This window comes from Sciurus carolinensis, chromosome 12, assembly GCF_902686445.1.
Source record: "Sciurus carolinensis chromosome 12, mSciCar1.2, whole genome shotgun sequence".
Classification (NCBI taxonomy): domain Eukaryota; kingdom Metazoa; phylum Chordata; class Mammalia; order Rodentia; family Sciuridae; genus Sciurus; species Sciurus carolinensis.
In genome coordinates, this window is record NC_062224.1 from 13,063,891 (window position 1) to 13,089,346 (window position 25,456).

Genomic DNA, 25,456 nt, shown 5'->3' on the forward strand with positions numbered 1-25,456 from the left:
TTTAAGAACAAATGCACAAAACTCTAAACTATGAAGGAAGGAAGAGGTAAACAATCTACAAAGTGGAGATGTCAAGTGGCTTAGGGAGAGTTGGTAGACAGTAGGTTCAAATTGGAGGGAGTCACTAGGGTCTGGGTCTCAGAACAAGGGCTTTCATACCACCTCCACTGGTATCAGGGTGTGGGGAGATACCCAGTCCCAGATACCTTCTATCTTTGCTCCTTATCCTTATTCTGTTTACACACCATTATTTTCTACTTTTTTCTCTACTGGTGACTTCCTTATACTTTTCAGATTTTTATTGTTTTATTTTTATTTATTTATTTTTTTGGCATGGGCACTTAGTTTATTTAATTTATTCCAACTTTTTAATTAATACCAAAATTTAAATTCTTAGATTTTCCTCATAGTACTGTTTTAGCTAAGTCCCCTGGATTCTGATTCATCATTTAGACTTTCTAGGCATTATACTATTTTGGTTTTGTTTTTCTTCAAACATTGTTTAGGCATGTAATAGTTCCCAAGGAGTAGGAAGGCTTTACTTTCTCTTTTGTCATTAATTTCTAGTTCAATCGAATTTTGATCAGATAATATAATCCACATGATTCTACTTACTGGAAGACATTAAAATTTTTTCCTGTATTTTCAAATTTTCAGGATCATTTTCTTTGAGCACTGTCTTATAGATGACATAGAGTCATGTTATGGTTTGTGCTCCAATCTGAGGTGTACTGTATTTTTTTAGCAGGTAAACTTAGGTCCCTTACATTTATCCATGTGAGATGTTTCCTTAGCTTTGTCATTTGTTTCGCTACGCGTTCTCTTTTGTAACTTCTCCAGACGTTTCACTATGTCATTTTGTTTTACTGCTTGTTTCAAGCTTTGATCATCTGAAAGGCTTGTATTTTTGTTCTGGGTTACCATTATTACACCATTATGAGATGCCCTTAATCCTCTATTTCTTTAGATCGTCTATTACCTTCTGACTTTTCTTTCTTTTCCTACTTTCCCTCCCTTTTCTTAATTACCAAGTTTTAGTTGATTATATTATCTTGTGTCCCTTTGTATTGAGACACCTACCTAAATCTCTAAAATTTTATCTATCAGCTTGAAATATTTTCTACATTTAAAGATGCGAAAATCATATGTACAGAAGTCCCTTTCTACCCACCCCGCTACTTTTTGTAATTTACATAAAACTGCGAGTCTTTGTAACATGTACGTTCTTTTCTGTAATGCTAACCTCTGCACGTTTCCAAGGCCTCACACTTAATTCAGTGCCCACGGCTATTCCTTTGCAGTATCTCACCTACCGAGATCTACTTTCAGCTTGGTCTATAAACCAAGGGTTCTGAATGAACCAGAACGATGAGCTAGAAGGGACCCTGCCTCCCCTGTCAGTAAGTGCAACGCGCGACCTTTTCTCCTGCTCACCATCTGGGGTCACTGTCACGTTCAACAAACAGAACAGAATTTCGAAACCTTGCCCCACAGCGACACCTCTTGGTAGAAGAGGAGGCCGGCAGAGGAGAGCGTGCGCTACGATCCTCCAACCGGCAGGGGGAGGTGTGACGAGACCAGTGCGGCGAGGCAGCGCGGCGAGGCGCCCACGGCGCAGGCGCAGGCGCAGGCGCAGTCGCGCTCTCCTGAGGCCCGCGCTCCTTCACCCTGCGCCGCGGACCGCCCCGCGGACTCGGCGGAGGTTGGGATTCGCGGTGGGCTCCTGCGTCTGCGGGTGTCCGCGGGGTGCGGCCGGGCTCCGCTCTGCCGCCGCCGTGGCCCATGGGCAGAGTCGGCCAGGCAGGCCGGGTAAGTCGCTCCGACGGCTGGGCGGGCGGCCTGGCGGAGAGCGGGGCCCCCGGACCCGGGGCGGGTGCGCCTTTCCCCGGCGGCGCGGGACGCGAGGCCGCGGCTTCAGGCCTCGGCGCCAGGGGTCGAGGTATTTTTGGCCGGTCGGCTGGAGCCGCTGGCGGCCCCTCGCTGCCTCCGGGCGAGTCCCTGGCTTCCTGCGCGCCGCGCCCCAGCCCCCGGCTCCTTAGCCCGCCGCCACCTCCACTGGTTCGGATTCCTCGCCCTCGCCCTCTGCTCCTGTCTGTCTAGGTCTCCTCAGGACTGACGGACGCGTCTTCTCTTGGCGGGCCACGTCCTGACGAAGCTGCCGGGTCCCTGGACCCCCGTGACCCGGCCCGCCCCCTGTGTGGCCTCGCCCAAGCAGTGGAGGGAGCAGAGCCGCTTCTTTCTCAGGGGAGGCGGGTGTTGGCGTTTCCCAAGGCCCGGCGGCTCCCCTGGACGCGGGAAGGCGGTCGTGGTCCCGTGATGCTGTGGTCTGTGTTTGAAAGCGGTCCCTTCGGTCCTCAAACGTCTCTTGAGCACCTCTAGTCCCCGGGATGTGCTTCCAGAGGCCGCGGGTCGAACGAGGTTCTGTTCCCGCTCTCGCCTTTGGTCCCTTAAGAATCCAGGCTTGAAAACTCAGGCCTGGGTTGATTTGAGGAACTGGAGTGGGGTCTGGAAAGGCTTCAGGGAGGAGGTGTTTTGTGAAAAGTGCGAAATGGCCTGGGGTCGTGGCTCCGTGGTGGAGCCTTTGCCTGGCCTGTATAAATAGATAAATACAATAAAGGTCCACGGACAACTAAAATATATTTTAAAAGAAGAAGTGGAAAAGGTTCCCTGCAGAGGAAATAAGTACAGACGTATAGCACCGCGGGGCATTCTGGAAACTTCAGGTAAGGCAGCGTGAAGGTTTAAGGTGGCCATGTCAGATCGTGGAGAACCTTTGAGAGATCGGGAGGGGAGGGCCATTAGACATATGGATGGAAAATAGGATTTCCCAGACAAGAGCAAGATTCTGCATATACTCAAGTGGTGGCTGGATGAGGACTGTGTCTTCCTGCAACAGGTGGAGGATGAAACCCAGTTACACGTTTTTTACTGGATAAAGATTGCAGGCATTTTGAGTGGAATAACTAGTTTTAGGGAATAGGAGGCAACATATGAGTAACCTAAACCAATAACATTTTATTTTTAGAGTTTAATAAGCAGCAAACTGCATGGTGCATGGTTTAGGACAGAGAATAGGTTGTGAGATAGAAAAAAATAAAACAAGATGTGAAAGAAACATGAACAGAGAAGAGCAGCTTTGTAGGGTTCTGTGAAACCAAAGAGCTTTTGTAGAGAATGTTGAGAGACTTGTTGTACACTCCTAAATGTAGCTTTATATAAATTGGATTTCTTTTCATTTGACTTGTTTTACTTACCTTTCAACTTCTCCCTACACATGATTTTTTCAGACCTTTTTTCAGCAATAACCCCTCAAACCTTGCACAGCAGTAAATAGAGAAGACTTAAGTTTCAAGTGACTCTAGTAGACACTCAGGGATATGGTATTTTGGTAGTAGCAGAGCATCGGAGTGATAGGAAATACTAAATTGTGACAAGTGTAGCAGAGGAGGTGGTATAGGAAAACTTTTTTAATTCTTTAAAAAGTTGTAAACCCTATACAAGAGACAGATGCATTATATAGTTACATGTTTATTCTTACCAAGACTATTTCTTTAGGTGTTCAGAACTCAGACCTGCACTCATTGTTTAATTGTATGGTGGTGGTAGTTTTCTCTCTCTAATTTCTGTGTACAATTTGTTTTACTACACTTATATCAAATTCCACTTATCATATGCCTTTAGAAGGCAGAGCTGCAGATCCTACTGTTTCATGATAACCTCTTTTAAATAGATGCATTGGCATATTCTATCCATTCTTTGAAACACTTATAAAATGTTTATAGAGTTCTTTCAATATTCCAAGCATGGTGTTGAGCTGGAGATATAAATATGAAGTTAAAGAATCTCTACCTTTTGGGGGTTCATGATATAGGAAGAGACAGATGTGTAAACCATTAAGCAGCAAAACATGTAAAAGTTGCTGTGTTGTGAATATCCAGTTATGTTCAAGGATAGTTAATTTTATGTGGGGATAGTAGTCATTAAAGACTTATAAGATGCACTTGAAACTAATCAAGGATAGTTAATTTTATGTGGGGGTAGTAGTCACTAAAGACTTCTAAGATGCACTTGAAGAAATAAGTAGGTGGGATGCTTCTGAGAAGATTTCTTCCATGTTCTATTTTCCTGCCAGTTGGACATGTTTTAAAAAATACTTTGCAACTTAAGTAGAATCTTAAAAAGTCACTTTGTTTAATAATGGTAGGACCATGTTTATTTTTTTCTCCTTTAAAAAAGAGACATATTTGAAAGATGAATTGATCAAAACTTGGTGCTGCCATAAACGTGAACTAAATAGATATTTTAAATTTAAAGCAGCTGGTAAAAACCAGCTGCTTGCATTTACTTAAATCATATCTTGGCCTCTTACAGTATATTCAAATGTTAAGAATCTTCTGCTTTTTAATCCTTAGCACTGGACTTCATGAAATGAATGTGCTATGTCATCTAAGTATTATCACTTTAATAAGATTAAGTTTGGGTCTTGTCAGAGTCTTGTTTACAAACTTATATTTCAGTGGTTACAATGGGGAAAATTAATGAATAAATTATGGTATATTAAGTGCTTAAAACAGCTAAAAAGTATACACGCATCTTAAGGAATAGATGGATTCAACCTATGTAAAATTATGTAAAAAAGAAAAGGTAAATACTGAGAACAGGATTCAAGGAAAAATCACATAAAAAACCATATAGGGAGCTATATGATTGAGGGTGGTTTATTGTCCAGAGGTGTTTCTTTTGAAGAAATAATGAGAGAGGTACATATCTGAAGTAGAATTTAGTTTGGGTTGCAAATTTTTTGTGATAACTTTATATTTGTGACTTCCCAGAAAGCATTACTGTTTATATTTATTTCTCAGAATGTATTTGTTTTCCCTTGCCATTACAAGAATAAAAAGGAACATATGAGACCATAGGTGAAAGATGAAGTCATTTTTTGATATATTTTTTTTAGGGGAAGTACAGTGTTAAGTTGGGCATTCAGCATTGTTTTTCTTTGCTCTTCATCTGTTTGGGTTTTTCCAGGTTAAAGTTCAAGGATATATATCTAAATACAAACAATGAGTTTTGAAATCTAGGTGAACCAGAAGAAAAGAGCACAAGAGCCCAGAAGCCATTTGGTTCAGTGATCTTCCTTTTGGCCAAAGTAATTGTTGACCAGAAATTTCTAAAGAGATGATTGGGAGGGCTTTGCAAGTAGGTTGTGCATTTGGCCTTATTACCTCTTCAGCACTGGGTCAGACATTGATCTTGGTCTGGGAATAGATCAGTGAACAGGACAAACTAGATTTTGGTTTTCATGAAGTTACAGTTGGGTGGTTTAAAATAGATTTAGATCCTGGGGGGATTCTCTTTAAATCTTTGAGAGCATGGTTGTATTTCAGCAATAGTTGCCAAGAGATGAGTTCGTTACTTTTTCTTGATTTGGCCTCACTGCCTTAAGCCTAAGGTCACAAAGTATGACCAAACTTTTGACTTTGGCCTTGAAGGCAGTGAACCTGCCTGTTGGGGATATTGCTGTCATCTGAACTGGTGAGTAGAGGAGAATCTGTGGGCTTGCCTCCATTTGTAACCCACATACTCTGCTTTAATAAAGCCCGCTTCTCCACTGCTTTAGAGACTTGTTTAAAAATTAAAGTAGAGGCCGATCCCCAGCCAGTCACGAGACTGAGGCAGGAGGATCGTGAGTTCAAAGCCAGCCTCAGCAAAAGTGAGGCTCTAAGCAATTCAGTGAGACCTTGTCTCTAAATAAAATACAGAATAGGACTTGGGGTGTGACAGTGGTCAAGTACCTCTGAATTCAGTCCCTAGTCCCCCACCACCAAAAATTAAAATGGAGAAAGTTTGAGTAATCTCAGGGTTCACACACGAATGAAGAAATGAAAGAACCCTGTAAAAAAAGCAATTGTTAGAACATTGACTTCATTTAGGGAGTTACTGTACCTAGACCAGAAAAGCATTCTGAGCTAGTAAAAGTTCGTGTACTTCCTGTTTCCTACCTAATGCATTGTGGAACTAAGGTCAGAGAAGTCATTGGGGTAGCAGACTCTTAGAATATCTATAATGGGAGGGCTTAGAAGAATGCACCAAAAGGAAATGTTTGCCCTGAGTCAAACCTGACAGGTGTGTGTGTGTGGTAGGGGGGTGTTGACTATTTTTCTTCTTTTCTGTGTGATCTTATGTTCCTCTGAGTAATAGCATACAGGCAAATAGGATTTTGTATGATGGTTTCTGTGGGGAAGTGCTTTCAGGGCTCTTGGAGACTGACAGAATTTTGGAATGTACCCATAAATTGGGGACTACTATAAACATTTATTTGTAATTGACAGATATTAATTAAAATTGTTCTATGAGAAAAAGATTGATTTCTTATTTTAAGAAATGGAGCTGGGTATGGTGGTGCATGCCTGTAATCCTAGTGACTCAGGAAGCTAAAGCAGGAGGATCACAAGTTCGAGGCCAGACTGGGCAACTCAGCAAGACCCTGTCTCAAAAACTATAAAGCACTTGGAGATGTACCTTACTGGTAAAGTACACCTGGGTTCAATCCCCCATACCACCACACACACAAAAATAAAAGAAGAAGAAGGTTTCAGAAAGTTGAGGTGCTTTAAAGATGGCAGTTGGGATTTGCTAGCAAGGGCTCTGAAGTTAGCTTGATGTGACCTCAGGCACATCAGTCCCCTCTACCCTACTTTATGCATCTGTAAAGTGCTGGTTTTAATGGTACCTATTACTGATACTACACTTAACGTGCCTGTTCTGGCATGTTATTTGACCCTTACCATTTGTTGTTATTACTACGAATTTATTTTGCAAGGATATTGTGTATTGCACATTCACCTGTAGATTATTGATTATCTTTGGTTGTGAGGAAATCAGAGTAAGATAAATGCATCTACTCCCTCAGCAATCATAATGTACAAAATTACAGCATTTGTGAGATAATTTGTCATCTTTTCCAGCAATGTGTTTTAATTTTTTTCTTTATTTTGGCAAACTAACTTGATCTTTTAGTTTCTGGTTTTTGCCATTGAGTTAAATGAAACTTTTAAAATATCAAATATATACTTAATAATGCCATGAATCTAGAACTTCCATCTTACCTCATTATATTCTGTGGATCTGAAGAATTTTACTCATGAATCGCTTGACTATGTGATCTAATAGATAGAAAAATTAATTCATGTAAAATATTACATGAGCATAGCTTCATGTATTAGGAACCCACCCTTGATGATATCAGGGGTCTTGGCTACTCTCTTTGAAGGGCCCTGAACCTTTTACCTCTAAAATTCCATGGCATTAAGTTATTATAACATGAAAAGGTTCTAAATCTTTACTGTGTTTTTTGTTTTTTTAATCTCCATACTGCTTCCCTTTCAGCATTAGACTAAAAAGATGTCCCTGTATGATGACCTGGGAGTGGAGACCAGTGACTCAAAAACAGAAGGCTGGTCCAAAAACTTCAAACTTCTGCAGTCTCAGCTTCAAGTGAAGAAAGCAGCTCTCACTCAAGCAAAGGTAAAAACAAGCCCAGAGAGGGAGAGCAGAAGGCTGCAGAGTGTGTTCCTCATTAGGGTTAAAATAGTTTGATTTAAAGTGTTCTTCTGCCTTTTTATTGGATAAATAATATGAGATAGTCATGGGACAGAGGTATGATGAGTTTTAAGATCACTTTGTTTGGGAATAGAACTATTTCCTGGAATAAGAAAGAAAAACAGTACTTTCAACTTTTCCTTTTTTTTTTTTAATTTTTCTTTTTAGTTGTAGATGGACACAATACCTTTATTTTAGTTATTTTTATGTGGTGCTGAGGGTTGAACCCAGTGTCTCATGCATGCTAGGCGAGTGCTCTATCACTGAGCTACAACCCCAGCCCTCAACTTTTCAACAGTGATACTTGTTTTCAAACAAGTATCTGAGTATCTGAGTGTATCTGAGATTGAGAATTTTTTTTTTTTTAAATGCTGATTTTATAGCTACGGTCCTGATATTTTGGTACATTCTGGTTCTAGCCTGGGACCTCAGGAGTGTGAATTCTCTTAAGTAGCATCCTTTTAGTTTGTTTTAGGTGGTTTAGAAAAAATTCTACAGAATAAGCTATTGTGTATGCATCACTGGAGTTCACATGGTTATGAATGCATCAGGCATATGTAGTCTTGGTGGGAATTGCTTTAGTTCCCATTGTGTATGTGTTGCACATTGGCAATATCCTTGAAATAATTCAACATGTAAAACATTGAGAAAACAGCTGTTGACTGGAATTACAGTGTTATTGTTGAAAATTTTAGGAATGAAAATGGTATTAATGCTTTGCTTATTGTTTTAAGGGTACGCAGCCGTAATATAGACTATATTCCCTTTAGTGGAGCTAACGTTGGTCTTTAAGGGTTGAAAAAAATCTTGTTCTCTTGTTCTTTGTATTTGTGTATAAAACAGATATAAATATTATGCATAAACAGATAATGTAGTGTATCTTTAATGTTAAAATTTCATGGAGCAGAGGGGAATTCTGGACTAAAAGCTTTACCCTGAACCAAATCAAATTTCATATCCAGTTTTCAGGAATTACATGGTGAAGAGGAATAAGTTAAATTAGATCCAGATTATGCAACGTTTTAAAAGACAGTGTCAGGGGTAAAAAGGAAGGAGAGGAGTGGTGATGGTACCAACAGAAAAACTTTGGTCGAATCCTGATTTAAAAAAAAAAAAAAAAAAAAAGGTGTGTGTGTGTGTGTATATATAAAAAATACATTTGGGAAACAGCTTGGGAAGTCTGAATATGAATTGGATAGGAAATGATACAGGGGCATTATGTGGTAAAAGTATTGTGGTTATGTGGGAGAATTTCCATAATTTGGGGAGTTCAGGGGTTTGTAGTCGTGCTTTTTAATAAATAATTAAAAAAATACAGGTATAGACTAAAGAAAACATGACAAAACGTTAACAGTTGCTGAATGTATAATAATGTTCATTGTTTTCTTTTTAAAATTTTTTTTCTGTAAGTTCATAGTAAAAGAGGTAGGGAAGTATTATATATCCTAGTGGGAGGGAAAAATGCACTAATCCCCAACTATCTTTTGCCCATTATATCAAAATATACCCATTCCTTGTGAAAGAGCCACAAAAGTTAAGGTGTAATGTGCTACAGATTTTTCATCCTGTGGTTGAAGGAGCTTTTGTCGCATTTTTCAGGTGTAAATTTAAATCAGTGTGACTAAGTTTACTGCAAATCTTTCAGAAACTCTGGAGGAAATCTGAAGTTTCCTAAAAGACTGAAGAAAATAGTGTATGATTCCTGGGTGCAGCTGAAGCAGGAGGATTTCAAGTTTGAGGCCACCCAGCATGACTTGGCTAGACCCTGTCTCAAAATAAAATTGAAAAGAAGAAAGAAAAAGTTTATGATTGTAGTAATGATTGAATAAAAAGCCCGTTTTAAGATTATGATTTTCACGCTTCAAAAAGTTTTTTACCGAGACCAGAAAAACATGTTGCAAATAGTATGAATTTTATTTTAAATCTTCTTTCTTGTTTGTGATGATTTTAGAGCCAAAGGACAAAACAAAGTACAGTCCTTGCCCCAGTCATTGATCTAAAGCGAGGTGGCTCCTCAGATGACCGGCAGATTGTGGATACACCACCACATGTAGCAGCTGGCCTGAAGGTAAGCCCTTGTACACCTACATACAATTTTGTTTTACATGTGTGTCATTCTTGATAGATTGTCTATTCAGTAGGCCTTTAAATAGTATTATTTCAACTTAGTTTTTACTTTTGTTTTCTCAATTTAAAATATTTATTTAAAATAGTTTTAGAACAATTAGAAACTAGAGATGTGCAAAAAAGAAAAACAACTTTTAAGTTCTACCCTCCAGAAAAAATCGTACCTCAATAATAACCCTGAATATTAATGGCTTAAACTCAATCAAAAGACATAGACTGACAGATTGGATTAAATTAAAAAAAAAAAAAAAAGTTCTGTCTTTCAAGAGACCTCCGAGGAAAAGACACCCACAGACTGAAGGCGAAAGGTTGGGAAAAAACATCACATGCATGAACTGTGTAAACAAGCAGGGATTTCCATCCTCATATTGGACAAAGTAGACTTTAAACCAAAGTTAACCAGAAGGGATAAAGAAAGACACTTCATACTGCTTAAGAGAATTATATATCAACAAGACGTAACAATCATAAATATTTATGCCCTAAACAATGGAGCATCTATGTACATCAAACAAACCCTTCTCAATTTCAAGAATCAAATAGACCACAACACAATAATACTAGCACACCTCTGTCACCACTAGATAGATCTTCCAAACAAAAACTAAATGAAGAAACTATAGAATTAAATGATGTGATCAATGATTTAGACTTAACGGACACATATAGAGTATTTCTTCCATTGTCCAGTGAATACACTTTCTTTTCAGCAGTACACGGATCCTTCTTTAAAATAGACCATACATTATGCCACAAAGGAACTCTGAGCAAATACAAAGAAATAGAAATACTACTCTGCATTCTATCAGTTCATAATGGAATGAAACTAGAAATCAATGATAAAATAAAAAATAGAAGCTACTCCAACACCTGGAGACTAAATAGCATGCTATTGGATGACAAATGGATAAAAAGAATAAAGTAGGAAATAGAAATACTTAAGAGGTAAAAGAGAACACTGATACAACATATCAAAATCTCTGGGACCCTATGGAAGTAGTGCTAAGAGGAAAGTTCGTTGTGTTGAGCTCATACATTAAAAGAATAAAAAGTCAACAAATAAATGACCTAACATTACACATCTCAAAGTCATAGGGAAAGAAGCACAGATCAACACAAAAGCAGCAGAGGACAGAAAATAATTAAAATCAGAGCTGAAATCAATGAATAAGCAAAAGAAACAATTGAAAAAATTGACAAAACAAAAAGTTGATTCTTTGAAAAAAATAATAAATAAAATTGATGAACCTTTAGCCACACTAACAAAGAGAGAGAAAAAACAACTAAAATTTGTGATGAAAAAGGAAGTATCATGACACACTCTATTGAAATACAAAAAAAATTAGAAACTATTTTGAAAATTTATATTTCAATAAAATAGAAAAACTTGAAGACATTGACAAATTTATAGAGACATATGATCTACCCAAACCAATGCAGGAAGACATGCACAATTTAAACAGATCAATTTCAAGCAATGAAATAGAAGACACCATCAAAAACCTACCAACCAGGAAAAGCCTAGGACCAGACGGTTTCTCAGCCAAGTTCTACAAGACCTTCAAAGAAGAATTAACACCAATACTCCTCAAATTATTTCATGAAAGAGAAAAGGAGGAAACCCTTCCAGACTCATTCTGTAAGGCTAGTATTACCCTGTTACCAAAACCAGACAAAGACATGTAAAGGAAAGAAAACTTCAGACCAGTATCCCTGATGAACATAGACACAAAAATCCTCAATAAAATTCTGGCAAATTGCATACAAAAACATATTAAAATATAGCACACTATGATCAAGTGGGGTTTATTCCAGGGATGCAAGGTTGGTTCAACATATGTAAGTCAATAAATGTAATACAGCATATCAGTGGACTTAAAGACAAGAATCATGATTATCTCAGTAGATGCAGAAAAAGCCTTTGGCAAAATACAGCACCTCTTCATGTTCAAACACTGGAAAATCTAGGGATAGTAGGAACATACCTCAACATTGTAAAGGCTATCTGTGCTAAGCCCAAGGCCAACATCATTCTAAATGGAGAAAAATTGAAAACATTCCCTTTAAAAACTGGAACAAAACAGGGATGCTCTTTCACCACTTCTATTCAAGATCACCCTTGAAACTCTAGCTAGAGCAATCAGACAGATAAAAGAAATTAAAGGGATACCAAAAGGAAAAGAAGAACTCAAACTATAATTCTATATTTAGAAGATCCAAAAAAATTCACCAGAATACTTCTAGAACTCAAATGAATTCAGCAAAGTAGCAGGATATAAAATCAATACTCGTGAATCAAATGCATTCCTATACATAAGCGACAAATCCACTGCAAGAGAAATTAGGAAAACTGCCCCATTCATAATAGCCTCAAAAAAATATAAAATACCTGGTAATCAGTCTAACGAGATGAAAGACCTACAATGAAAGCTACAAGAACACTAAGGAAAGAAATTGAAGATCTTAAAAGATGTAAAAGATCTCCTGTGTTCTTGAATAGGCAGAATTAATATTGTCAAAACAACCATACTACCAAAAGTGTTATACAAATTCAATGCAATTCCTAGTAAAATCCCAAAAGGCGTTCTTTGTAGAAAAAGGAAAAGCAATCAGAATAGCCAAGGCAATCCTTAACAAGAAGAGTGGAGCAGGAGGCATCATAGTACCAGACTTTAAACAATACCACTGAGCAATAGTAACAAAAATGGCATGGTATTGGCACCAAAATAGACATGTAGAGCAATGGTACAGAATACTGTTATCTCATACTAAAAAATCTAATACATGTCAAAAATATACATTGTAGAAAAGATAACCTCTTCAACAAGTGGTGCTGGGAAATCTAGAAATCCATATTTAACAAAATGAAACCAGTCCTCTATCTCACCCTGCACAAAAATCAACTCATAGTGCATCAAAGACTTAGGCACTAGAACAGAGACCCTGCGCCTAATAGAAGAAAAAGTAGGCCCAAATCATCGTGTTGGCTTAGGACCAGACTTCCTTAACAAGACTCCTAAAGTGCAAGAAGTAAAAGTAAGAGTAAATGGGAGGGATTCAAACTAAAAAACTTCTTCTCAGCAAAGGAAACAATAACATGAAGAGAGAACCTGCAGAATGGAAAAAAAAATCTTTACCACGTGTACCTCAGATAGAGCACTTAATCTCCAGGATATATAAAGAACTCAAAAACACCCCCCAAAAAAACCTAATTAATAAATGGGCTAAGGAACTGAATAGACACTTCATAGAATAAGAAATACAATTGATCAACAAACATGAAAAAAATGTTCATCTCTTGCAATTAGAGAAATGCAATCAAAACTACTCTAAGATTTCATCTCCTGTCAGAATAGCAATTATCAAGAATACAAGCAATAGTAAATGCTGGCGAGGATGTGGGGAAAAAAGGTACACTCATATATTGTTAGTGGGACTGCAGATTGGTACAGTCATGATGGAAAGCAGTATGGAGATTCCTAAGAAAACTTGGAATGGAACCACCATTTGACCCAGCTATCCCACTCCTCAGTTTATATCCAAAAGAGTTAAAACCAGCATACTACAGTGATACAGCCACATCAGTGTTTATAGCAGCTCAATTCACAATAGCTAAACTATGAAACCAACCTAAATACCCTTCAACAGATGAAGGGATTAATAAAATGTGGCACATATATACAATGGAATATTAATCAGCCTTAAAGAAGAATGAAACTATGGCATTTGCAGGTAAATGGGTGGAACTAGAAAATGTCATGCTAAGTAAAATAAGCCAATCCCAAAAAAAACCAAAGGCTGAATATTTTCTCTCATAAGTGGATGCTGATCCATAGTAGGGGGTGGGTAGGGAAGAATGAAGGAACTTTGGATTAGGCAGAGGGGAGTGAGGGGAGGGGTGGGAAGGTAAATGAGACAATTACTCTATATACATGTATGAAAAAAATAAAAAAATAAATATTTTTAAAAAGGTGGCATTCTTTGTCAAGATTCTACAGCCATCTAGCTAGGTGTGTGGCATTCTTAGGCATTTTTTTTCTCATCTGTGTAATGTTATTTGGGGGGCGGTCTGAGTCTCTTTTGTGTCATTCTTTGACTTTAATTCTTTGAGTTAACTTGAGATATGAAGATGATATTTACTTTGATGTTTTTACCTTCCTCAGGACCCTGTACCCAGTGGGTTTTCTGCAGGGGAAGTTCTGATTCCCTTAGCTGATGAATATGATCCTATGTTTCCTAATGATTACGAGAAAGTAGTGAAGCGCCAAAGAGAGGAACGACAGAGGCAGCGGGAGCTGGAAAGACAGAAAGAAATAGAAGAAAGGGAAAAGTAAGATTTCACTTGGATTTGGATATTTTGCTGTTGGATTGAGAACCATGAAAGCAAACTCCAGCAATTCCTTTGGTGGTGGGGGAGGGGTACAGTGCTGGGGTTTGAACCCAGGGCCTTGAGCTGAGCTCTCTACCACTGAGCTACGTCTCCATCCCAGCCCTTCCAGCAGTTCTTTATAGATTCTGAAAATCTAATGTGTAAATTTTGGATAACTTACAAAAACAGATACCTGATTTTGAAGGATTTTTTGTCCCTGTATTATACTACTAAAATTATACTCTTTAAAATACTTAAATGTTATTCTTAACTTTCTAGTTTTGAACCATGTGGAACTTTTCCCCAGGACTTTGTGCGTGGGAAGCAAACAGTCTACCACTAACCTATATTCCCAGCCCCGCAGATGGAACTTTTTTACACTTATGTGTCTTTTATTTATGTTTTTGAAAAGTATGGGTAATGAATTTATTTGTATTTTTAAATTTTTTTAATAATCAAATTATTAATATATTAAATACTAATGTTTTGTTTCCCATTTATTGAATCATGAACATATGCATATCCTAGAGAATTGAAATTAATTAAGCTATTACTATATTCATATACTTTAAAATCAAAACTCAAATGTCAAGAAAACTTTCTTGCAAGTTATGTACCTATTTTTTCTTTGTTTTTTTGGTTTGTTTTTGTTTTGTTTTGGTATCAGTGATGCCTAACCCTTGAGCAACATCCCCAGCCCTTTTTATTTTTTATTTTGAGACAGGGTCTCAGTAAGTTGCTTAGAGACTCACTTAAAAAGTTGCTGAAGCTGGCCTTGAACTTGCAATCCTCCTGCCTCTGCTACCCCAGCCGCTGGGGTTACAGATGTGTGCCTCGGCACTCGTTAAGTTTTATTCACTTTATCTTTTGAATTTTTCTCACTTTTCATACTTTTGCTACTTTAATCTTAAGCAGTTGTTGTCCAGCCCACTTCACAAATTAATAATTTATTGTGAAAGAGGTTTCAGATATTTTTTAGCCAAGAGGAAGTCAAGGTGACATTCCAGCTTCATATCTCAAATTTGATTTCATCCATGATAAGTATTGGTTTCCTTTGTTATCACAGGAGGCGTAAAGACAGACATGAAGCTAGTGGGTTTTCAAGGCGACCAGATCCAGATTCTGATGAGGATGAAGATTATGAGCGAGAGAGGAGGAAAAGAAGTAAGGCATGAACGTAAATGATGTTTTAAACATGGAACAGTCCCTCTGTTTGCACACTTAAAATGGTGAATGTTCATTTGACATTGTTTTGGGTAATTTTTCTTTGGAATCCCAGCAGTTCACATTTACGTAACAGTTTCAGCTTATATTGTTTTCTCATATGTTATCTTTTGAGCTTCACAAACGTTCTAACATTTACTTATTACTTTAAAATAGCATAAAATCTATTCCTGCATTTTTCTGCAGTGCAGTGTTTTTTTTTTTTTTTTTTTTTTTTTTTGCCTCTTTTCTAAAGTCCAGCTGCACTTCTTGTCAGCACTGGATCAAGACATCCATCCCCAGAGTCTGTTAGTAACAAACCAACGGATTTGAGGAAAACACTTGGTTTTTTGCATTGTTGTTTTCTTTTACTTCTCACCAGGGAGGCAAGAATTAGCACTTGATGCTTTGTAAGGCCCCTTCTATCACTACAATTTTGTGAGCAGAATTGTAGTTGTTTTTAAGATATGTTTTTTTAAAAAATATTTTTAGTTGTAGATGGACACAGTACATTTATTTATTTGGTGCTGAGAATTAAACCCAGTGCCTCAGACATGCTAGGTGAGCACTCTAGCACTGAGCCACAACCCCAGTCCAAGATACATTCTTAACAACTACTAGCAGTATATAATGGGATTGAGAGAGTGGAGTGCTTCTTATTTTAACTTCATGGTGTTTTGATTGCTGAGGTTTCCTTGATTTAGTTGACTAGTTTGATTGACAGATTTAAATTTAAATGAGGAATTAAAAATCTTCTGTTTGTATACTAGATAGGAGCACTGTTCTAAATACTTTTATAATCTCCTTTAACTCTCACAACTTGCCATCTCTTTTACCTCTCCCCATTTTAAGGGTGAGAGACCTGAGACACAGAGACAGGTCCACATTTTGTCTTGTCCAAGATCTTTCTTTGCCTGAAACCCCTGTTTTAATATGGTACCTTTAACACAAAACCTGTAATGTCATGAAACTTGTCATATTGCTACATATGTAATTCAGTTTTATGAGGAGCAGTTTAGCTGAGCATGGTCTTCCCAAGTGTACAGAAAAGGCTGTTTCAGGCTGTATTTTAAATTTTAAAAATAACCTGTTGAGTTAAACAAGTTTATGGTTTAAACTCAAATCTTTAAATGCAAATTGTGAATTAAATGCATTTATGGAATACTTATTGTATGCTGAACCTTAGTAGCCACTTTAATTTTTTTTTAAATGAGGAGTAATGTTAACATCTATTGAATGCATTTGTGTGTTACACATTTTATATCCATTAATCTTAGTTTATGAACAACTTTTTAATTAACATGTTTTATAGGTTGAATATTCGCAGATATCGTTTTTTTCCAGCCTAAAAGTTGATTGTTCTTTCTTGGAAGGAGATGTGCTTTCTATATTAAGGATATTTTTTAAAATTTATTAAACAGCAAAAATTATAGTTTCTAAGGAAAGATTTTGTATTTGACTGGCCTTGTAGCTAACATTAGGGAAGTAGCAGCATTATATTCATGATGTACACAATAGTCCCACCTTACCACCCTTTCATTTCCTTAGTTCATTTTCTTAGTTGTTGTCAACTAAGATCTGAAAATTACTGTATAGTACAATAAGACATTCTGAGAGAGAGATCATATCACATAACTTTCATTAGAATACATTGAATGTCTTAGAACATACCCCTGCAGACAGTGGGGAATTACTGTACTGCCATAATAGTTGATGTTTATATTTTAACCTGATAGCAAATTTTCAGTAATCACTGAGTTTTTTATACTGCAGTTAAAGTAACTAGCACTAATTTGCTTGCCAGAGTCCATCGGTAATCACTTTAGGTCCTAATGACAAGATTGAAAAGGAAATATAAGGAGGTTTTTTTTCAGGTTCATATTTCTCCTTAAATAATGGTTGTCATTCAGCCCTGTTAAGTTATTATGCATCTCTGTTGCCCTTAGAGTAATTTCTGTTGTGAAACATTTTATGCTCATGCAGAATACTTTTTTAGCCAATTTTAATTTATATTTTTAAAAATTATTTCATTAATGGTTAAGCTGTAATACATTATGTATGGTTTATCCCTAATGAAAAATTTCTTATAATCTCCATTCATGTTCTTCTGATTGGCAAGTGGAAACAGTCTCTTATTTTTTGGTTCTTTGTATCCACATTTTCCATCCAGGAAAAACAAGCAGGAATAGTGACAGTATCTATCAGGTTTTTCAGGAACCAGGATCCACACTTCCAAATAGATGCTCAGATGCAGTGGTTTACGCTCTGGCAGAAGGAGGATGTTGTGTGTTTGGAATGGCTTTGGTATCACGGGGAGCTGGGCTTACTGTGTTTCTGCTGATTCACTCTGATCATTTTCCCATCTGTAAACTGAAACAAATACCTGTTTCCAAGGGTTATGAAACCTAGATGAGCTCATGTATATGCTAGGCATGTATATGTATCTTGTTACACGCATGAGTGATAAGTTATGTTACTTTGAGTTTTATTACTCCGTTTAAGTAACTACTGTTTCTCTAGATGTGCCGTTTTGCCTAAAATTCACTTGATAATTGTGTTCTGGGACTCTTGAATGCCTTTTATGAAAAAAGCAAAACAGTTTTGTCTGTCTGGGTGTTGCCATTTTTCTGCATTTTTGTGGGGGTGGGGAGGTACTAGGGATTGAAATCAGGGCACTTGACCACTGAGCCACATCCCCAGCCCTCTTTTTGTATTTTATTAGAGAGGGGGTCTCACTGAGTTGCTTAGCACCTCACTTTTGCTGAGGCTGGCTTTGAACTCGTGGTCCTCCTGCCTCAGCCTCCCGAGCCACTGGGATTACAGGTGCTCCACTGCACCCAGTGGTTTTCTGCATTTTTAATCTTACCATTAGGTATTTAATCTAAAGGTAGATATTAGAACAAGGGATGAAGTAACTCTTTTCTGCTTCTGGGAGTATGGAATGGATGGATAATATGACAGTTAAATTGTGTCTCAGTTCTTGGGAGTCTGGCATCTGAAATGTTTTCCCTCTTTTAATCACTATATTTATGTTTTTGCAGGTATGGGAGGAGCTGCCATCGCGCCACCCACTTCTCTTGTAGAGAAAGACAAAGAGCGTATGTAGATCCTTTTCTTCCCTGCCCCAATACAAATTTTAACCCAGCTGTGGGAAATCTAAAGCTTAAATCCCTCAATTTCCTGAGTTGAGAGCAGAACAACCTGGACACCACTCTCCTACCTCTGACCCTTGGAGGCTGCAGTGGTTTGGGGCTGCTGCTCCCTTTATCCCTGGTACTTGAGCCTTTTTAATACCAGGCTCTGGGACTTAAATTTTTTAGATAGAATTCATTTTTCCCCCACTGCTAAGATTCATGTTTGTTAGGTTCATTTGCAGTTAAAGTATATTCATGACCTTCCACAAGGGGGCAGTGCCTTCCATGGTTAATTTTTTCCCATTGTTTCAGAACAGGTGTATGTCCATTTAAATACTTTGCCAAAATATGCCCGCCTACCCCTTCTTCTCCCACTGAGCTATCCAGAATTTGGAGGTTGGTAGTGGGCTTTGAAATATCATGTTGATCATTTCCCCTTGCTCTGGGTTGGGCCATACCTAAGCTATCATAAGAAAATGTAATTATCTATGGTATTATTTATTATCTATTATACAACTAAATATCATTAAATATTTATTATGTGAAAATAACTGACATACAGTAAAACCCAGTTGAAAACAATTTCTGGGAATGAGGCCAGGCATCTGGGTAGTTTTAAAGCTTCCTATTAATTCAAATGTGTAACTAGGGTTGAAAACCACTGCTCCAGTATATGGTCCCTGACCTCAAAGATCTTTATGATCTGTGAGACTAATGAGATAATAAGTTGGAGTCTTAAGACAGGTACACAGATGCCATGAGAATCAGATCAACATAAAGGAAATATTAAGGATTCAGTCAAGAATGGTCATTTAAATGAGGATTTTTAAAGGATATGTAACATTTTAGTAGAATGTCAAAGGAAATTTAATGGGTATATGAACAAGTAGAAGTTAGAAGATATTTTTCTGGTTTAAAAAAAGACAGAGGCTATAAAATTGGTTGTTTTTTTTTTCTTGTGATAAACAAAAAATGTAGGCTAATCAGTTCAAAATAATTAACTGATACATTAAGTACAGTTTCACATAGTTTGGGTAGTATTTTTGTGAACCTACTTTATTTTTCCCCCAACAGTACCCCGAGATTTTCCTTATGAAGAGGACTCAAGACCTCGATCACAGTCTTCCAAAGCTGCTATTCCTCCTCCAGTATATGAGGAACAGGATAGACCGAGATCTCCAACTGGGCCTAGCAACTCTTTCCTTGCTAACATGGGGTATTGGTTTAAGTGTTCTTATTTAAGAAGGTGTAAAAATGGTTTGAGAAACTGTAAAATGTTGCTCTTTCAGTGGATGCAGCTCATTTAAAAGTTAAGACATTCTGGTTTATAGGAGACTCTTAGTGTGTTCAGTCACATAGTGCTTTGCTCAAGGATTAGTGTTCAAGTTATATAAGTACATTCCAAGATGGTACAGTTCTGTCCAAAACAGCTGTCTAATGCAAGTTTTGACTGATTTAGATGTTAAACATTATCTAGATAGGAACAGTTTATGGTAATTACTTATACTCATTTTTATAAGATCCCCCCACCCCAAAAAAAAAAAAAGTAAGCTTATGTGATTTAGAGCTTTCTTCAGTTATCTATAAAGGGTGAGTGTCTAACATCTTTTTCCTGATAAAATAGGTCATTTGTGGTAAGGTCATGGTTCTGTACTTTTGCTTTAAAACCTTGGTCCAGGGTGTAGATATAACTCAGTGGTATGACACTTGCCTGGAATGCATGAGGTCCTGGATTTGGCAGGGCGGGGGGGGGGGGGGCAGACAAAAATTGGACATTTGTTTGCCAGGGTCTAAAAATCAATTTAAGGTTGACATTCAGGTGAGATTTATGAGGGTTTGTTTTTTGGTTATTTTTTTGTTTGTTTGTTTGTTTTTTAACCCTTTTGGACTTGGCATTTCAGATAAGAGAATGCTTTATATTGTTAACTCTGTCTGATACAGTGAAGGAGCTATCTAGTGGAAGCAGTGTCACTAAGGTCTTTGTCCTGTGTTGTTTGACAGGATGCTCCCTGTAGTGGAAATGCTGCTAGTGAGATAGTCAAGTAGGATAATCACAGTGAGCTACAGTATCTGTTTGCATCGGCTTTGGTTCTCTAAACCTTCAGGGAGGTGACTTTTGAGCTGAAGTAGATGACTGGCATTTGTGCACATTAGGAACCTTCTGAGTTCCTGAGTTTCTTTGTGTCCCATGTCCTAGACCTATGTGGTCGCTACTAGCCATAAGTGGCTATCAAATTAATTTGAAAAAAAAAAAAAAAGAAAAAAAAAAACACTTAAATTTTAGTTCTTCAGTCACACTAGTCTCATTTCAAGTGCTCAGTAACCACATGTGGTTAGTGGTGACTGTATTTGACAGTGTACATGCAGACTGCTTAAGTGTTATTGGACAGTGCTGGCCTATGATAAAAAACATACCTTTTCCTTAATTTCCATTTAAACAGGAATTAGATATTTAACTTGTGCTTAAGAAACATGTAGTGTGGCCAGGAGCAATGGATGTACCTATTATAACTCCAGCAACTTGGGAAGCTGAGGCAGAAGGATTGCAAGTTCAAGGCCAACCTGAGCAATTCAATGAGACTGTCTCAAAATAACAACAAAGACTGGGGATGTAACTCAGTAGTAGAGCATCCATGGGTTTAATTGCAATACCAGAAAGAAAGAGAGTGAGTGAGTGAGAGCGAGAGAGAGAGGGAGAGAAAGAAGAAAAGAAGGAAGATACATATATACATACATACATACATACGTACATTGATGGATGCAGGGTGGACTGGGCACAATGGTGCATGGGCACCCACTTACTTGGGAGTCTAAGGCAGGAAATTCCAAGTTCCGGCCAACCTAGGCAACTTAGTAAGAACCCATCTCAGAAATAAAAAGGACTATGGATATAGCTCAGTGGTAGAGTGCCCCCCCCCCCCGCCATGTGTGAAGCCTCAGATCCATTCCCCGCTACTACCCCCCAAAAAGGTAGGAAAAGTTGCAGTATGGCATAGTTCAGCCATTTTCAGTTGTCCTCCCTTACCCCCCACCCCCGCCAAAATAGCTTGTTCAAAAGACAATCTGAAAAGAATTAAATACATGAAAAGGGAGGTATAGTTCTAGTAGAAGCAGGGTTTTGTGATTCAAACCTAAGCAGCAATATTTGCTGGGAAGTACCTTTGAAACCCATCAGGCACCTCATGGTGGAAGGTGAAAGCTATTATGCTATTCAGCCCTTTTTGTTTTTTATTTTGAGACAGGGTCTTGCTAAGTTGCTAAGGCTGGTTTCAAACCCCAATTCTATACCTGTGTCCCAAGCCAGTGGGATTATAGATATGCACCACCGTAACCTACCATAGAAATAATTTCTGAATGTACCATTTGCTTTACTTCTAGTTAGTCTTAAGCTGGTCCTAATCTTGGCCTTGGTTACTTTATTTCTCATAAGTACAGTAGATGATTGTGTAAGGGTTCTTTCATTTATAAAAGTCTTTCATTGGAAATATTACTACGTTATCTAGAAAAGTACAGTCATCTTCATTATCTGAAACTTCATGCTTATATTTTTACAGACCACTGTTTTAAGTAAGTCTGGTTATAAGCTATGTCGCAGTACAGACCTGGCAACACATGAGAAGTCTAGTGTTTTCTAACAGGGGTACTAGAGAAACTAGCATTTCCCTCAGAGCTAACCACATGATATCCTGGATTTCTGTTATATGCTTTTTATATTTCTTTCATCTGAATATCTCCACAGCTTCCATCTAAAGACCCTCTGTTAATTATGTGTGACCTCATTAGGACTCTTTTGGAATTTACACTCTCTCTCTCCAGAAGATTATTGTGGTGTCCAACTTGTGCTATAGTTGATGATATCTACTGCAAGGATCCTTTTCCATTCTCCCCCTCCTAGTGGCACAGTAGCACATAAGATCATGCAGAAGTATGGCTTCCGGGAAGGCCAGGGTCTGGGGAAGCACGAGCAGGGGCTGAGCACCGCATTGTCGGTGGAGAAGACCAGCAAGCGGGGCGGCAAGATCATTGTGGGTGATGCCACGGAGAAGGGTGAGTCTCAGGGTAAGTTCACAGAGAAGCGTCGACCTTCATCCCAGAGGGAGAGGCCAGCCCTCCCTTCTGGCAAAATACGGTAATTTCTGATTATGTTGCATTTCTACTTCTGTTCTGTGAGGCCAAGAATCATCTTTATTTTTCAGGATAGGAGTAGAGAAAGTAAGTTCATACTTTGACTAGACTAAGAATCTTTTTAACTTGATAAAATACTTGTTTTCATAGCATATAGATCAGAGCCATGTCCATTCTGTCAGTGGTTATATCTGCTCTATTTCCATCACCTTCAGTAACTCTTCTCTATTTTTTCCTACCTTTTCATTATTGATGTAGTTTCTCATTTTCTTAGAGATTGCTTGCTCTATAAGATCTTATGTTACTTGGTAGTCTGTTCTAACTGGTGTTTTATTTTCATTTGTTTTTTATAATCAGTTCTATTCTGGGAATGTATAGAAATGAGACAAACATGGCATTTTAAGTAGAAAAATTGAGTTGATTTGGAGTTAACTTAGCTGAATTCCCTTACCTACAATAGGAAAAGACTCTCTGGTAGCCCTATTGCATAGCTTATGTAGGAAGCAACCAGTCAGTCTAAATGTTAGTACCAAAAGCCAACAGTTATCCCAATATGTGGTAATAATCTGAAATCAGTGAGTGAGTGGCTGATTAACTGCTTATTATCCTAGGCTAGTGAACTTGGACTTTTCAAGAATAAAACTTACCAGTAAGGGTCATAATCCATATTCTCTGTCAGCTCTTTTAGAAGTAAAATGAGCACAAAATTGCAGGTAATGGTAGAAGCCAGAAACTTCCAGAAAATATTGTGAAAACATACCAAAGCAAAGCAGATGTTTTGTAGCAGAGACTGATTGCATAGATGCTTGTATGACTCAAGGACACAAATGATGGAGATTGCTGTTGTAATCAGTCATTATAATAGTCAGCTATGTAACATGTCTAATGATGTTTTGATACAGATGCATCCAAGAAGTCGGATTCAAATCCATTAACTGAAATACTTAAGTGTCCTACTAAAGTGGTTCTGCTGAGGGTAAGAAGCAAAAGAAAGGAACCGTTTGTCTACTTGATTTTCGTGTCACCCCATCCTACTCTGTTTTTTACTCCCACCAATATCATGAAAGTTAAAGAAAACTGAAAGTAATACTTTTGCGAATAATGCCTTTGGATAAATTCCATATAAGACTGAATTTTAGATTCTTTTCTTAGCAAATAAGTTTCTTAGCTAAATACAGTGTTTGAGATTTCAGTGACTAATATATTTGAAATTGCTAGAACTTCAACTTTGTTCATACATTTTGGTGCTTGCATATATGCTTTTTTGTAACTTTTCAAAGCTTAACGTATGTTTAAAAGAATACCAGTTTTTGGGTACTTAGGGACAGAATTTTTATTGTGTCATTTGGGATTAAGAACAGTTGACACTGAAAGATAGTTTTGTTTATAAAATGTTACATATTTGTAAATTATACTTGATATTTGAATTTTTTTGTTTATAGAATATGGTTGGTGCAGGAGAGGTAGATGAAGACTTGGAAGTTGAAACCAAGGAAGAATGTGAAAAATATGGCAAAGTTGGAAAATGTGTGATATTTGAAGTAAGAGGATTTTTTGTTGTTTATTAGTTGAAATGAATAGATTTCTAAAACATTTTCTACATATGGTTTCATATGAAACAGTTTTAAACATAAAAGCAAGAATGATTTCAAATTTTATGATTGTTGAGAATTAGTACAGTGATTAAAGACCTTGATTAATTGTGCTCAGTAGTTTACTTGGACATGTCTTTTCATTTCATTTATTTGGCAATTATTTATTTACTGACTGTGTTGAGAGCATTTAGGATATAGGAAACATGTTCTGTGCTCTCAGATTTGTTCATTTGAAGAAACAATCACATGTAGAGAATATTCAGTTGATGGACATGATAATGTTGACTATAAAAGTAAAGGAGTTGAGAAAAGGATTAGGTCAGAAAAATAGAGAAGGCTTTGTGAAGAATATCAGGTAGCTGAGCTTTGAAATGACAGGTAGGATGCATTTTGTTGGGGTGAGAGAGGAAAAGGTATTGAGATTGGGGTAATAAGACACTGAGGAGGACTATCAAAAGGGCATGTGAGGGATTAATAGGAGATGTGCTTATGTAAATGAGGTGGAGTTATAGAGGACTTTGAAAACTAGACAAAACTAGTCAAAATATAAGTCTATTGTGAAAACAGAATACAAATCTTTTTATTTTAGATTTCTTTTCCTGTTTCTGTTTCTTTTTCTTTTTCATAGTGCAGATTGTTGACTGCAAAGTTACTTGTTTGCATGTCGACTGGCATAGGATAATTGACTACTACTTACATATATTATGATAAAAGTATTTACTCCAGCACAAGTGATATCTCAAGTGATAACTTTACTCATTTTACTTTCATTTCTTTTCCAGATTCCTGGTGCCCCTGATGATGAAGCAGTACGAATATTTTTAGAATTTGAGAGAGTCGAATCAGCAATTAAAGGTAAACTGTACAGCTAAATATTGAAAAATTTTAAAAAGTTGAATTTGTGACCCTAATCATTATAATTGAAGTTATTTATTTTAAAGTCATTTAAAGTTAAATGTTTTATAGGATACCTGTATTAACTGATTGTCTTTTTGTTTGCCTTTTAGCTGTTGTTGATCTGAATGGGAGGTATTTTGGTGGCAGGGTGGTAAAAGCATGTTTCTACAATTTGGATAAATTCAGGGTCTTGGATTTGGCGGAACAAGTTTGATTTTAAGAACTAAAGTCATCTCTGATGATCCTTAAATGATCTACAGACTGAGCAAAGACAGAAAAAGGCAATGGCCTCTGACTGTTGAATACTGAGACTCTTGGAAGGACTTCTAAGATATATGTTGATTGATTTCTTTTTTATTTTGTGATTTTTTTAATATAGTATAAAAAGCCTTTTAAAAATTCTG

General features: G+C 37.4%; 1 protein-coding gene across 2 annotated transcripts; it reads left to right on the forward strand.

Annotated features, from left to right (window-relative positions):
- Positions 1-1,642: 1,642 nt before the first annotated feature.
- Positions 1,643-25,454, forward strand: Rbm17 (RNA binding motif protein 17). 2 transcript variants are annotated; one of them, XM_047521071.1, is made up of 12 exons: positions 1,643-1,809; positions 7,390-7,527; positions 9,554-9,670; positions 13,893-14,059; positions 15,165-15,262; positions 18,343-18,399; positions 19,510-19,651; positions 22,331-22,494; positions 23,463-23,536; positions 24,003-24,101; positions 24,938-25,010; positions 25,163-25,454. In XM_047521071.1, the coding sequence occupies exons 2-12, from the start codon at positions 7,405-7,407 to the stop codon at positions 25,264-25,266; spliced, it is 1,218 nt and encodes a 405-aa protein (XP_047377027.1). In that variant the 5' UTR covers positions 1,643-1,809; positions 7,390-7,404; the 3' UTR covers positions 25,267-25,454. The 2 variants fall into 2 exon arrangements, with proteins under 2 accessions (XP_047377027.1, XP_047377029.1); XM_047521073.1 differs by lacking the exon at positions 1,643-1,809 and adding an exon at positions 5,838-6,529.
- Positions 25,455-25,456: the final 2 nt, after the last annotated feature.